The sequence below is a fragment of the Salmo trutta genome, unplaced genomic scaffold (genome assembly GCF_901001165.1).
Source record: "Salmo trutta unplaced genomic scaffold, fSalTru1.1, whole genome shotgun sequence".
In the NCBI taxonomy this organism is placed as follows: domain Eukaryota; kingdom Metazoa; phylum Chordata; class Actinopteri; order Salmoniformes; family Salmonidae; genus Salmo; species Salmo trutta.
In genome coordinates this window covers 1,484,822-1,500,578 of record NW_021823216.1, presented here as the reverse complement: position 1 = coordinate 1,500,578, position 15,757 = coordinate 1,484,822, and the positions used below count along the sequence as shown (strand labels likewise).

At 45.8% G+C, this 15,757-nt stretch overlaps 1 protein-coding gene across 2 annotated transcripts in view; it reads right to left on the bottom strand.

Annotated features, from left to right (window-relative positions):
• LOC115189702 (TBC1 domain family member 15) overlaps positions 1-15,757 on the bottom strand; it is a 64,013-nt gene that overhangs the window by 21,878 nt on the left and 26,378 nt on the right. For both annotated transcript variants that reach the window (XR_003876977.1, XM_029748242.1), the window contains exons 7-10: positions 14,871-15,071; positions 6,691-6,819; positions 4,987-5,090; positions 1,701-1,795 (exon numbers count right to left, since the gene is read on the bottom strand). Coding sequence is in view for 1 of the 2 variants with exons in the window: in XM_029748242.1 (XP_029604102.1) it covers positions 1,701-1,795; positions 4,987-5,090; positions 6,691-6,819; positions 14,871-15,071 (529 nt within the window). In the remaining variant the exon portion in view is untranslated. The remainder of the gene's footprint in view (positions 1-1,700; positions 1,796-4,986; positions 5,091-6,690; positions 6,820-14,870; positions 15,072-15,757) is intronic.

Sequence of the window (15,757 nt, the reverse complement as noted above, 5' to 3'; positions counted from 1 at the left end):
TTGAGGAGCCAGCCAGATCCAGTATGGATCATTCCTCAGCGATCAGGAGGAGATGAGATCCCATTACCTGGCTGACATGGGCCCTGTCCCAAATGACAACCTACTCCCCATTTAGTGCACATAGGGCTCAGGTCAAAAGTAGTGCACTATATCTAGGGTATAAGATGTCATTTGGGACGCAGCCATGGGGCTGGGTTCTACAGGCTGACGACGCTGATGGAATATTGAATAAATAAAACATGGGGTTGATCCGATGGGAGCCAGATTGATTCCAGGCCCAGCTCAGTCTTCAAGTAGCTAAACTAGGAAAGGTGTCACACTTTGTTTCAAATGGTTTTGCTGAGCAGTTTGGGGTGAGACCCAGACAAATGTGGCCAACTTTTGTTCTTCCCTGGCTGGGGGGGGAAGTTAAGTTGCTGACTGAGGCTGTTGGAACAAGGAGTCTAACTCATTAACATATTGGAAAGGTCTCCTGTTTGTCACAGCGCCCATTGTTCAAACCACATAACCATCCTACTGTCAGACCAATAGAATCAAATAGAATTCAACTGTTGTCCATCGGTTAGAAGGGAAAACTGTCTTCCGGCTTCCCCAACAACCCCAGACAGAGCGCCCCCCCAGACAGAGCCCCCCCCCAGACAGAGCCCCCTCCCCAGACAGAGCCCAAGGGTCAGCAGCAGCGCCCCTGGATGAAGAGGAATCGTGGGGGGTTAAGTCCCTTGATCAAGGGCACAATGACAGGATATGTTACATGGGATGAAAGCCTTTTGGCTGCTGGTCGAACCGCCAGGCTATTATCTGGTGACTAACATTCTGTTAGAAGTGATGATGATGATGATGACCTATTAGACTCCTGACTAACATTCTGTTAGAAGTGATGATGATGATGATGGTGATTACCTATTAGACTCCTGACTAACATTCTGTTAGAAGTGATGATGATGATGGTGATTACCTATTAGACTCCTGACTAACATTCTGTTAGAAGTGATGATGGTGATGATGATGATGATTACCTATTAGACTCCTGACTAACATTCTGTTAGAAGTGATGATGATGGTGATTACCTATTAGACTCCTGACTAACATTCTGTTAGAAGTGATGATGATGATGATGACCTATTAGACTCCTGACTAACATTCTGTTAGAAGTGATGATGATGATGGTGATTACCTATTAGACTCTTGACTAACATTGTTAGAAGTGATGATGATGGTGATTACCTATTAGACTCCTGACTAACATTCTGTTAGAAGTGATGATGATGGTGATTACCTATTAGACTCCTGACTAACATTCTGTTAGAAGTGATGATGATGGTGATTACCTATTAGACTCCTGACTAACATTCTGTTAGAAGTGATGATGATGATGATGATTACCTATTAGACTCCTGACTAACATTCTGTTAGAAGTGATGATGATGATGATGATGATGATGACCTATTAGACTCCTGACTAACATTCTGTTAGAAGTGATGATGATGATGATGACCTATTAGACTCCTGACTAACATTGTTAGAAGTGATGATGATTACCTATTAGACTCCTGACTAACATTCTGTTAGAAGTGATGAAGATGGTGATTACCTATTAGACTCCTGACTAACATTCTGTTAGAAGTGATGAAGATGGTGATGATTACCTATTAGACTCCTGACTAACATTCTGTTAGAAGTGATGAAGATGGTGATTACCTATTAGACTCCTGTGGTCTCTAAACATGCTGTTGTGTTTCTCCTGCTCCTCACTCACTGACTTCCACTGGAGCTTCATACGGAAGTACTCATCCCTGAGGAAAGAGGATGAGAAGAGAGGGGGAATAAGTACTCATCCCTGAGGAAAGAGGATGAGAAGAGAGGGGGAATAAGTACTCATCCCTGAGGAAAGAGGATGAGAAGAGAGGGGGAATAAGTACTCATCCCTGAGGAAAGAGGATGAGAAGAGAGAGGGAATAAGTACTCATCCCTGAGGAAAGAGGATGAGAAGAGAGGGGGAATAAGTACTCATCCCTGAGGAAAGAGGATGAGAAGAGAGGGGGAATAAGTACTCATCCCTGAGGAAAGAGGATGAGAAGAGAGGGGGAATAAGTACTCATCCCTGAGGAAAGAGGATGAGAAGAGAGGGAATAGGTACTCATCCCTGAGAAGAGAGGATGAGAAGAGGATGAGAAGAGAGGGAATAGGTACTCATCCCTGAGGGAAGAGAGGAAAGTAAAGGAGTGAGACGACGGGGAATATTTCACATATGACATTAGTGACAGGGGGGAAGAAAATAGATAGTTCCATATCGCAATATTACTTTGGACCATATTATAGATACCTTGATTTTGCTAGGTAGTGTTAGCTAGCGCTAGTTCGCTTTACCTGTGCCAAAACACTGGTATTTTTCATCCTATAGCTTGTTCTCCCATCTTATTTTTAAAAGCCCAGTGCAGTCAAAATCTTGATTTCTCTGTCTTTTAAATATATTTCCACACTATGAAGTTGGAATAATATTGTGAAAATGATAATGACATTTTAGTGTAAGAGCTGTTTGAAAAGACCGCCTGAAATTTCCATCTGTTTTGGTGGGATGGAGTTTTGGCCTTAAATTAGTTAATAGACCAATAAGAAAGAGAGTTCCAAACCTCTCTGCCAATAACAGCAAGTTTTCAGTTTTCCCCTCCCCACTCAGACTACTTAAAAAAAAAAAAACTGTTGCATTGGACCTTTTAAATAGTGACCCAACATGTTTTCAGCACTTATTTCCATGACTGATCAAAACTCATTTTCTCATCGTCTTTCTACAGCAGACAATTAGTTATGTAATGTTTGGAACATCAAATTGCAAATATGGAATCGTAATACATATAGAATCAGCACATAAGTATCGTGATCATATCGTATTGTGAGGTCCCTGACAATTCCCAGCCCTAATCTCATTTAGGGTGTGTTGACTGTGTGGCGTTTAAACAGAATAGTATGGACCTCTACTTCCCTTCAACTGGTTTTCAACATAACCGGGTGCTGAGCTATGAGAACTAGTTCTCTCTTCATACTGTGCTTACAACGCCATCTGAACAGAAACATTTGTTTTCAAACTGAAAAGTATTAGCCATTCTTAAATACAAGTTACATTACTTGTAAATGTAAAGCTTACTGATTCATAAAACGTTGTAAAGATCTCTCTACGAGCATAAAGACAACATGAAGTGAGAGTTGTTGGGTTTTCCTATCCTAGTATTATATCAACAGAGCTGTTACGACGCAGATCTGACAGAGATGTGTCAACCATGGAGGAGCGCCCGGTCTCCTAATGAGTAGGAGTGTCTCTGACGTTTTCCTCCCAGTCTCCTAATGAGTAGGAGTGTCTCTGACGTTTTCCTCCCAGTCTCCTAATGAGTAGGAGTCTCTCTGACGTTTTCCTCCCAGTCTCCTAATGAGTAGGAGTGTCTCTGACGTTTTCCTCCCAGTCTCCTAATGAGTAGGAGAGTCTCTCTGACGTTTTCCTCCCAGTCTCCTAATGAGTAGGAGTGTCTCTGACGTTTTCCTCCCAGTCTCCTAATGAGTAGGAGAGTCTCTCTGACGTTTTCCTCCCAGTCTCCTAATGAGTAGGAGTGTCTCTGACGTTTTCCTCCCAGTCTCCTAATGAGTAGGAGTGTCTCTCTGACGTTTTCCTCCCAGTGTCCTAATGAGTAGGAGTGTCTCTCTGACGTTTTCCTCCCAGTCTCCTAATGAGTAGGAGTGTCTCTCTGACGTTTTCCTCCCAGTCTCCTAATGAGTAGGAGTGTCTCTCTGACGTTTTCCTCCCAGTCTCCTAATGAGTAGGAGTGTCTCTCTGACGTTTTCCTCCCAGTCTCCTAATGAGTAGGAGTGTCTCTCTGACGTTTTCCTCCCAGTCTCCTAATGAGTAGGAGTGTCTCTCTGACGTTTTCCTCCCAGTCTCCTAATGAGTAGGAGTGTCTCTCTGACATTTTCCTCCCAGTCTCCTAATGAGTAGGAGTGTCTCTGACGTTTTCCTCCCAGTCTCCTAATGAGTAGGAGTGTCTCTGACGTTTTCCTCCCAGTCTCCTAATGAGTAGGAGTGTCTCTGACGTTTTCCTCCCAGTCTCCTAATGAGTAGGAGTGTCTCTGACGTTTTCCTCCCAGTCTCCTAATGAGTAGGAGTGTCTCTGACGTTTTCCTCCCAGTCTCCTAATGAGTAGGAGTGTCTCTGACGTTTTCCTCCCAGTCTCCTAATGAGTAGGAGTGTCTCTGACGTTTTCCTCCCAGTCTCCTAATGAGTAGGAGTGTCTCTGACGTTTTCCTCCCAGTCTCCTAATGAGTAGGAGTGTCTCTGACGTTTTCCTCCCAGTCTCCTAATGAGTAGGAGTGTCTCTGACGTTTTCCTCCCAGTCTCCTAATGAGTAGGAGTGTCTCTGACGTTTTCCTCCCAGTCTCCTAATGAGTAGGAGTGTCTCTGACGTTTTCCTCCCAGTCTCCTAATGAGTAGGAGTGTCTCTGACGTTTTTCCTCCCAGTCTCCTAATGAGTAGGAGTGTCTCTGACGTTTTCCTCCCAGTCTCCTAATGAGTAGGAGTGTCTCTGACGTTTTCCTCCCAGTCTCCTAATGAGTAGGAGTGTCTCTGACGTTTTCCTCCCAGTCTCCTAATGAGTAGGAGTGTCTCTCTGACGTTTTCCTCCCAGTCTCCTAATGAGTAGGAGTCTCTCTGACGTTTTCCTCCCAGTCTCCTAATGAGTAGGAGTGTCTCTGACGTTTTCCTCCCAGTCTCCTAATGAGTAGGAGTGTCTCTGACGTTTTCCTCCCAGTCTCCTAATGAGTAGGAGAGTCTCTCTGACGTTTTCCTCCCAGTCTCCTAATGAGTAGGAGTGTCTCTGACGTTTTCCTCCCAGTCTCCTAATGAGTAGGAGTGTCTCTCTGACGTTTTCCTCCCAGTCTCCTAATGAGTAGGAGTGTCTCTGACGTTTTCCTCCCAGTCTCCTAATGAGTAGGAGTGTCTTACGTTTTCCTCCTGGTCAGACGACTCCTCTCCTCCTGGGTGCTCTCCCAGGGGAAGTAGCCCAGTAGAAACTTCCATCCCTCCTTCCTCAACACATGACACAGACCCTAGGAGGGAAGGAGAGACAGAAAGAGGGATGGGGGAGAGAGAGAGAGAGAAAGTAAGAGAGGAGAGACGAGCAGCTTTTATTTCCACAGTCCTACAGTAAGTAACAAACAAAAACAGGCCTAACAGAGCTATTTCAGTTTCAACTCAGCCTTCGACTTCCAACTGTTGCTTCAGAGAGAGAGCGATGTCGAGAGACAAAACAATCTCTGAAAAGCGGCTGACCCCCACTTTTATATCCGTCATGTAGAGACTACAGAGAGGCATCAGATACTGCCTTTAATGAGTGTTCTGCCTCACTGCTCAAGGCCACAGCCACAGGCCATACTCACAATGCAGTATGGATGAGCTACTGCAGCTAGCTCTGTCAAGGATGAACAGTATATGTAGGAATTAAAAGCACTGATGGGTTTGTGCTGTTGCTACTCTCTTAATTAACAGCAGAGGGCGTGTGTGTGGTGTGTGTGTGTGTGTGTGAGACAGAGACTGTCCCGTTTGAACATGTGTTTCAGTGTGTTATATCCTGCTGTATTTAGTTGGTTCCTGGTGCTTCAGTGTGTTATATCCTGCTGTATTTAGTTGGTTCCTGGTGCTTCAGTGTGTTATATCCTGCTCTATTTAGTTGGTTCCTGGTGCTTCAGTGTGTTATATCCTGCTGTATTTAGTTGGTTCCTGGTGTTTCAGTGTGTTATATCCTGCTGTATTTAGTTGGTTCCTGGTGCTTCAGTGTGTTATATCCTGCTGTATTTAGTTGGTTCCTGGTGTTTCAGTGTGTTATATCCTGCTGTATTTAGTTGGTTCCTGGTGCTTCAGTGTGTTATATCCTGCTGTATTTAGTTGGTTCCTGGTGTTTCAGTGTGTTATATCCTGCTGTATTTAGTTGGTTCCTGGTGTTTCAGTGTGTTATATCCTGCTGTATTTAGTTGGTTCCTGGTGCTTCAGTGTGTTATATCCTGCTGTATTTAGTTGGTTCCTGGTGTTTCAGTGTGTTATATCCTGGTGTTTCAGTGTGTTATATCCTGGTGTTTCAGTGTGTTATATCCTGGTGTTTCAGTGTGTTATATCCTGCTGTATTTAGTTGGTTCCTGGTGTTTCAGTGTGTTATAATCCTGCTGTATTTAGTTGGTTCCTGGTGTTTCAGTGTGTTATATCCTGGTGTTTCAGTGTGTTATATCCTGGTGTTTCAGTGTGTTATAATCCTGGTGCTTCAGTGTGTTATAATCCTGGTGCTTCAGTGTGTTATATCCTGGTGTTTCAGTGTGTTATATCCTGGTGTTTCAGTGTGTTATAATCCTGGTGCTTCAGTGTGTTATATCCTGCTGTATTTAGTTGGTTCCTGGTGTTTCAGTGTGTTATATCCTACTGTATTTAGTTGGTTCCTGGTGTTTCAGTGTGTTATATCATACTGTCTTTAGTTGGTTCCTGGTGTTTCAGTGTGTTATATCATACTGTCTTTAGTTGGTTCCTGGTGTTTCAGTGTGCTATATCCTGGTGTTTCAGTGTGTTATATCCTACTGTATTTAGTTGGTTCCTGGTGTTTCAGTATGTTACATCATACTGTCTTTAGTTGGTTCCTGGCACCACATTTGACGTGTTCCTTACCCCTTTGAATATGGTCTGTTTGAGGTGTGAGATGTTCCTCATGCGTCCCTCAGGGTCCATGTTGGTGTTCCACTCCTCCGCCCCAACAGGCTCCCTACGCCGGACCGTTGGCCGCACGCCAAGATCAATCTACCAGGACAGGACAGATAGGGAGAGTACGGAAATACTGCATTAACTACGCATGGTACTGCTACACCAATAACACACTATAGAGAGAGGGAGGGGACTGAGATATCAAATTAGCAAAATACCTTGTCAAAATCTAAGAATTTAAACAAAGAAAGACATTAAAAATGTAAAGACTCAGTGACCATAGCCTGGCTACAGAGACAGGACACCATAGAAAACATGGAAGGTCAGACTCAGTGACCACAGCCTGGCCATAGAGACACCATAGAAAACATGGAAGGTCAGACTCTGTGACCATAGAGACACCATAGAAAACAAGCTGGTCCTTTACACAAACACCAACAGACCCCACAGAGCCCCAGGAAATCAACACAATTAGACCCAACCAAATCATGAGAAAACAAAAAGATGATAATTTCAATGTGTCAAGTAATTAACAAAAAAACAGAGCAAACTAGAATGCTATTTTGCCATAAACAGTGAGTACACAGTTGCAGAAAATGAGGTGGAAACTGAGGTGCCCTTCCTAACCTCCTGCCAAATGTATGACCATACTAGAGACACATATTTCCCTCAGATCACACAAATCCACAAACCCAATTTTGATAAACTCCCATATCTACTGGGTGAAATACCACAGTGTTCCATCACAGCAACAAGATGTGTGACCTGTTGCCACAAGAAAAGGGCAACCAGTAAAGAAGAAACACCATTGTAAATACAACCCATATTTATGTTTATTTATTTTCCCTTCTGTATTTTAACCATTTGCACATCATTACAACACTGTATATAGACATATGTTTACTGTAAATTGTTAATGATCTATTTCACTTGCTTTGGCAATGTTAACATATGTTTCCCATGCCAATGAAGCCCTTAAATTGAACACAGACAGACAAGACAGGATAAGGGGTGTCAAGTCCAACTCATGAGGGTCACGACCCACTTGAAATCCAACAAAACCCCAAGCTTAAATGGAAATCATTTAAAACACTATTTCAAGTGTGTGTGTGTGTGTGTGTATATGTCATATATAACTCTGTGTCCAGTACTAGCCTACACACATGTCCAATTGACAGCTGTGTGATGGTCTGTTTGCCAGGCCAACAACCTGGTACAATACAGTAGCTACTACATTCTGTCCTCATTTCAGCCACTTAAGTCAATTGAACAGTTCTGCTCAGAGAGATAGAAGAAGCGGATCCAGCCAGGAAGAAAGACTAACTAAAGCCTAAGCTACGAAGCGGAGAACCGTTTCCATGGGGACAGGGCTGATAAGGGGGGGGGGAGAAGGATGGACTGTAAATAGGAGTCAATAATTCATGAGCTTTGTGATAAGCAGGGATGTGTGTGTGTGTGTGTGTGTGTAGCACCATAACTATCCAACATCCAGCCAGCCAATACACAAGATAGCGCTATTTTGTTACGCCTTCATTGGAAAATAACTAGGAAGAGATTTAGGAATATCTTTCCTCATATCAGTGAAAATATTTTGCTGAAGGTGTGGGTTGTATAAACAGAACAAGAGAGTGCACGAAGCTTCTACATACAGTGGATTCAGATAGTCAAGGGGTCTGAGTACTTTCTCCACATTTTGTTACGTTACAGCCTTATTCTAAAATGGATTATATCATTTTTTCCCCTGTCATCAATCTATACACAATACCCCATAATGACAAAGCAAAAACAAGTCTTTAAATCTTTTGAAAAAAATATTATAAAAAATAAAACACTGAAATATGACATTTCTAAGTATTCAGACCCTTCACTCCGTACTTTGTTGAAGCATCTTTGTCAGCGATTACAGCCTCGAATCTTCTTGGGTATGAAGCTACAAGCTTGGCACACCTGTATTTGGGGAGTTTCTCCCATTCTTCTCTGCAGATCCTCTAAAGCTCTGTCATGTTCGATGGGGAGAGTCGCTGCACAGATATTTTCAGGTCTCTCCAGAGATGTCTGGGCTCTGGCTGGGCCACTCAGACATTGAGACTTGTCCCGAAGACACTCCTGCATTGTCATGGCTGTGTGCTTATGGGTCGTCCTGTTGGAAGGTGAACCTTCGCCCCAGTCTGAGGTCCCTGCCACTGAAAAACATCCCCACAGCATGATGCTGCCACCACCATGTTTCACCGTAGGGATGGTGCCAGGTTTCCTGCAGATGTGACACTTGGCATTCAGGCCAAAGAATTCAATCTTGGTTTCATCAGAACATAGAATCTTGTTTCTCATGGTCAGATTCCTTTAGGTACCTTTTGGCAAACTCCAAGCGGGCTGTCATGTGCCTTTTACTGAGGATTGGCTTCTGTCTGACCACTCCACCATAAAGGCCTGATTGATGGAGTGCTGCAGAGATGGTTGTCCTTCTGGAACTGTGGAGCTCTGTCAGAGTGACCATCGGGTTCTTGGTCACCTCCCTGACCAAGGCCCTTCACCCCCATTTGCTCAATTTGGCCGGGCGGCCAGCCCCTGGAAGAGTCTTGGTGGTTCCAAACTACTTCCATTTAATAATGGTGAAGGCCACTGTGCTCTTGGGGACCTTCAAAGCTGCATATCTGATCAGCTTCGTATAGTGTGGCTCTTTATACAGAGGTTGTTTTAAAAGGTAAAGTAGCATATTTACACTATTGATCTTTCTCCCTCTTTTCTAATGATTTCCACAAGGTAATAAAGTGGCCAGCCAGGAGGTTCATGTAATCAAAATCTAATTAAAAAAATCTGGCGTGCGTTGCATTCCTCCTCGACTCAGAGGTTACACTCTGCATCATCAGCCAATCGAAGTGTGTGTGAGAGAGCGAGAGAAAGAGGTCTAATTTATTTACTATTTACTCACCACAGATCTAAATAATGTATAAACCTTTATTTAAACCAGGTAGATTGAAAACACATGGCGCTTGCAATGCCAAGGGTCGTTGGTTCGATTTTCGCTGGAGCCTCCCATACGTAAAATGTATGCACACGACTAAGTCTGGTTTGATAAAAGCATCTTCTAAATGGGATAGGGGATACGTAGTCAGTTGAGGAAAACAGTCCTAACGTTGAAAGGGGAGACCTAGTCAGTTGAGGAAAACAGTCCTAACATTGAAAGGGGAGACCTAGTCAGTTGAGGAAAACAGTCCTAACATTGAAAGGGGAGACCTAGTCAGTTGAGGAAAACAGTCCTAACATTGAAAGGGGAGACCTAGTCAGTTGAGGAAAACAGTCCTAACGTTGAAAGGGGAGACCTAGTCAGTTGTACAACTGAAATGTGTCTTCCTCGTTTAACCCTCAATCAGAGCAGTGTCAGGGGGGGGGGGGGGGGGCTGCCTTTAACCACGCCGTCGCTGCCCGGGGAGCAGTTGTTGTTGGGGATAACTGCCTTGCTCAAGGACAGAACGGCAGATTTGTCCACCTTGCCGGCTCGAGGATTCGAAACAGCGACCTTTCTGTTACTGGTCCAACACTCTTAACCGCTAGGCTACCTGCTGCTTCACGGCATATATTATTACAGCCTGACCAAGATACTGCACTATATCTATTTATTATTCATATATTATTACTGTTATTATTAAACATCATGACCAAGATAGTGCACAATTTATTATTCATATATTGATTACTGAGAACACGTTCTCTATTACAATAACACCTAGATGGTTATTAGAACCAGGAGGCGGCGGCGATGGTGCACTGTAGTGAAGATAGTTATTAGAACCGGGAGGAGGCGGCGATGGTGCACTGTAGTGAAGATAGTTATTAGAACCAGGAGGAGGCGGCGATGGTGCACTGTAGTGAAGATGGTTATTAGAACCAGGAGGAGGCGGCGATGGAGGCATATAGCTGGTGTCTAGAAACAATGTCCCCACTCTGGCCTACAGACCTACCCATGTCCCCACTCTGGCCTACAGACCTACCCATGTCCCCACTCTGGCCTACAGACCTACCCATGTCCCCACTCTGGCCTACAGACCTACCCATGTCCCCACTCTGGCCTACAGACCTACCCATGTCCCCACTCTGGCCTACAGACCTACCCATGTCCCCACTATGGCCTACAGACCTACCCATGTCCCCACTATGGCCTACAGACCTACCCATGTCCCCACTCTGGCCTACAGACCTACCCATGTCCCCACTCTGGCCTACAGACCTACCCATGTCCCCACTCTGGCCTACAGACCTACCCATGTCCCCACTCTGGCCTACAGACCTACCCATGTCCCCACTCTGGCCTACAGACCTACTGAGAAACAAAGTTCAAACAACATTTTTAAGTGGATTTCTCATTTCCAGACGTTTCTGAGAAGCACAGCAAGTGTGACATTTTGCCGTTCCACTCTGGGTGCCATTCCACTGAGTGGGTTGTGTGTGGTGACTATTTCTATGTTTAGCAAGGCACATGTCATCCAACATCACACTCAACCACACCTGTGGAGAGGAGGCTAGCTAGCAGCACAGGTTGCCTTGGCAACGCTGAGAGCAGAGGGTCACTTCTAATTAAAACAGAGGCAATTAGAGAGGAACTGGGTGGCTGTTACCACAACCTCCTGGTTTAATGGAGACAGACGGTAGAGCTGTGTGTGTGAGGAAAAAGGGAACTTCTGTCTGAGAGTACCATCTAGCCAGTCTGCACTGGTCCTGGCTGAGAGTCCCATCAAGCCAATCTGCTCGGGTCCTGGCTGAGAGTCCCATCTAGCCATTCTGCACTGGTCCTGGCTGAGAGTCCCATCAAGCCAGTCTCAGCCAGGACCCGAGCAGACTGGCTTGATGGGACTCTCAGCCAGGACCAGTGCAGAATGGCTAGATGGGACTCTCAGCCAGGACCCGAGCAGATTGGCTTGATGGGACTCTCAGCCAGGACCCGAGCAGAGTCCCATCAAGCCAGTCTGCTCGGGTCCTGGCTGAGAGTCCCATCTAGCCAGTCTGCTCGGGTCCTGGCTGAGAGTCCCATCTAGCCAGTCTGCTCGGGTCCTGGCTGAGAGTCCCATCTAGCCAGTCTGCTCGGGTCCTGGCTGAGAGTCCCATCTAGCCATTCTGCACTGGTCCTGGCTGAGAGTCCCATCAAGCCAATCTGCTCGGGTCCTGGCTGAGAGTCTCGTCTTGCCAGTCTACACTTGTCCTGGCTGAGAGTCCCATCAAGCCAGTCTGCTCGGGTCCAGGCTGAGAGTCCCATCAAGCCAGTCTGCTCGGGTCCAGGCTGAGAGTCCCATCTAGCCAGTCTGCTCGGGTCCAGGCTGAGAGTCCCATCTAGCCAGTCTGCTCGGGTCCAGGATGAGAGTCCCATCTAGCCAGTGAGACAGGTGGGCACTAGGCAGTAAGCAGCCGTGCTTCACATCTCAGAAGATTGCTACAGTAGGTCATGTCGATGTGGTTCTGGAGACGTTAAACACTGTCAGATCTGATCACCTGTATGTGTTTCCTAAGCCTGTGTTTATCCCCAAGACAGGTCAACTCAAATCAAAGTTTATTTGTCACGTGTGCCGAATACAACAGGTGTAGACCTTACAGTGAAATGCTTACTTATAGGCTCTAACCAATAGTGCAAAAAAGGTATTAGGTGAACAATAGGTAAGTAAAGAAAAAAACAACAGTAAAAAGACAGTGAAAAATGCTCGGTCCTCCTTTTCCATTAGTCCACAATCATCTCCTTAGTCTTGGTTACGTTGAGGGATAGGTTGTTATTCTTGCACCACCCGACCAGGTCTCTGACCTCCTCCCTATAGGCTGTCTCGTCGTTGTCGGTGATCAGGCCTACCACTGTTGTGTCGTCTGCAAACTTAATGATGGTGTTGGAGTCGTGCCTGGCCATGCAGTCGTGGGTGAACAGGGAGTACAGGAGGGGACTGAGCACGCTCCTCTGAGGGGCCCCCGTGTTGAGGATCAGCGTGGCAGATGTGTTGCTACCTACCCTCACCACCTGGGGGCGGCCCATCAGGAATTCCAGGATCCAGTTGCAGAGGGAGGTGTTTAGTCCCAGGATCCTTAGCTTAGAGATGAGCTTTGAGGGTACTATGGTGTTGAACGCTGAGCTGTAGTCAATGAATAGCATTCTAACATAGGTGTTCCTTTTGTCCAGGTGGGAATGGGCAGTGTGGGTGCAATCGAGATTGCATCATCTGTGGATCTGTTTGGGCGGTATGCAAATTGGAGTGGGTCTAGGGTTTCTGGGATAATAGGGTTGATGTGAGCCATTACCAGCCTTTCAAAGCACTTCATGGCTACGGACGTGAGTGCTACGGGTCTGTAGTCATTTAGGCAGGTTGCCTTTGTGTTCTTGGGCACAGGGACTATGGGGGTCTGCTTGAAACATGTTGGTATTACAGACTCAATCAGTGACATGTTGAAAATGTCAGTGAAGACACCTGCCAGTTGGCCAGCACATGCCCAGAGCACACGTCCTGGTAATCTGTCTGGCCCCGCAGCCTTGTGAATGTTGACCTGTTTAAAGGTCTTACTCACGTCGGCTACAAAGAGCATGATCACACAGTCGTCCGGAACAGCTGATGCTCTCATACATGCCTCAGTGTTGCTTGCCTCAAAGCGAGCATAGAAGTGATTTAGCTCGTCTGGTAGGCTCGTGTCGCAAGCCCTGCCACATAAGACGAGCGTCGGAGCCGGTGTAGTATGATTCAATCTTAGCCCTGTATTGTCGCTTTGCCTGTTTGATGGTTCGTTGCAGGGCATAGCAGGATTTCTTATAAGGTTAGAGTCCCGCACCTTGAAAACGGCAGTGCTACCCTTTAGCTCAGTGCGAATGTTACCTGTAATCCATGGCTTCTGGTTGTGGTATGTACGTACAGTTACTGTGGGGACGACGTCCTCAATGCACTTATTGATAAAGCCAGTGACTGATGTGGTGTACTCCTCAATGCCATCGGAAGAATCCCGGAACATGTTCCAGTCTGTGATAGCAAAACAGTCCTGTATTTTAGCATCTGCTTCATCTGACCACTTTTTTATAGACCGAGTCACTGGTGCTTCCTGCATTAATTTTTGCTTGTAAGCAGAAATCAGGAGGATAGAGTTGTGGTCGGATTTACCAAATGGAAGGCGAGGGAGAGCTTTGTACGCGTCTCTGTGTGTGGAGTACAGGTGATCTAGAATTTTTTTCCCTCTGGTTGCACATTTAACATGTTGATAGAAATTTGGTAGAACTGATTTAAGTTTCCCTACATTAAAGTCTCTGGCCACTAGGAGCGCCACCTCTGGGTGAGTGGTTTCCTGTTTACTCATTTCCTTATACAGCTGACTGAGTGCAGTCACGAAAAGTATAGCTTTAAACTCTCTAGGCAAGTAGTGTGGCCTGCAATTTATCACAATATACTCCACTTCAGGCGAGCAAAATGTAGAGACTTCCGTAGATTTCGTGCTCTAGCTGTTGTTTACAAATATGCACAGATCGCCCCCCCCCTCCTTTTACCGGAGTATGCGGTTCTATCTTGCCGATGCAGCGTATATCCCACTAGCTGAATATCCATGTTATCTTTCAGCCACGATTCCGGGAAACATAGGATATTAGTTTTGATGTCCCGTTGGTAGGATATTCGTGATCGTACCTCGTCTAATTTATTGTCCAATGATTGCACGTTGGCGAGTAATATTTACGGTAACGGCAGCTTTCCCACGCACCTTCTGCGGATCCTCCCAAGGCATCCCGCTCTGTGTCCTCTGTACCCGCATCTCTTCCTCTTGCAAATAACTGGGATGTTGGCCTTGTCGGGTGTTTGGAGAATGTCCTGTTTGTCTGCTTGTTGTAGAAAGAAATCTTGGTCTAATCCGAGGTGAGTGATCGCTGTCCTGATATCCAGAAGCTCTTTTTTGCCGTAAGATACGGTGGCAGAAACATTATGTACAAAATAAGTTACAAATAACGCGAAAAAACACATAGTAGCACAATTGGTTAGGAGACCGTAAAACTGCTGCCATTTCTTCCGCCGCCATTTTCCAGTTCCAGAGTGTGTGTGTGTGTGTGTGTGTGTGTGTGTGTGTGTGTGTGTGTGTGTGTGTGTGTGTGTGTGTGTGTGTGTGTGTGTGAGTATGTGCGTTCATTCCCAGTGTCTACTCTGACTCACCCTGGTGATAACCTCAAAGCCTGGTTCCTCCTGCTGGTTGATGTCCAGTCCAGGTATGGCCTCATTCAGCAGGTCAGCCACCTCCCCGACAGGCCTCTGCTGCAGTAGCTCCGCGTCTGGACCCCGGAGCGCATCAAACAGGTAGTTGGTCACCCTGGAGAAACCACCCAGAGTAGTGGTGACTGGGTCCTGAGAAAACCTCTGTTGGGGGAGAGGGAGGAGAGAGGGAGGAGAGAGGGAGTAAAGCAGAACAGGGGAGAGAGAGAGAAGAGGAAAAAGGAAGAGGATTGCGGGGACAAGAGAGGAGTAGAGCGGGAGAGAGGGAGAGGAGAGAGGAGGAGAGCGGGAGAGAGGGAGAGGAGTAGAGCGGGAGAGAGGGAGAGGAGAGAGGAGGAGAGGGATGACAGGGAAGATAAGGGTCATGAAGGAGGTCATTGTTAACGCTGTGGCACCAGACAGATGTAGTTTAGCTGCAGTCTCATTATAAGCACTAAGATGACAAGGGCTTATTTTAGCTATGTGCTATTTTCACCTAATCACAGGTGTGAAATGTTACATTTGGAAGTACCCACAGCTAGATGACTTACTGCACATTTCAACTTTCGATTTTCATCAAAAGCAACGGGGAAAGCATCTCAAGAGCACAACAGCATTGGTTATCATCTCAGATTCCCAACCTAGTACCCTCCCCCGGCCCCCCACTGCCTGAAACACTTTCAACTCTCCAGACTGCGTACTCTTACGATGAAGAAGTAAAAGCCTACAATATCACATCACCAAGAAAACTAATGCTTCTCAAGGACTCTTTTTTTTTTTTAACTCTCGCTACAAAAGTACCACAGGAATCAAAGACTTTACAGAAAAGAGGCCAATCTATTTCTCCTGCC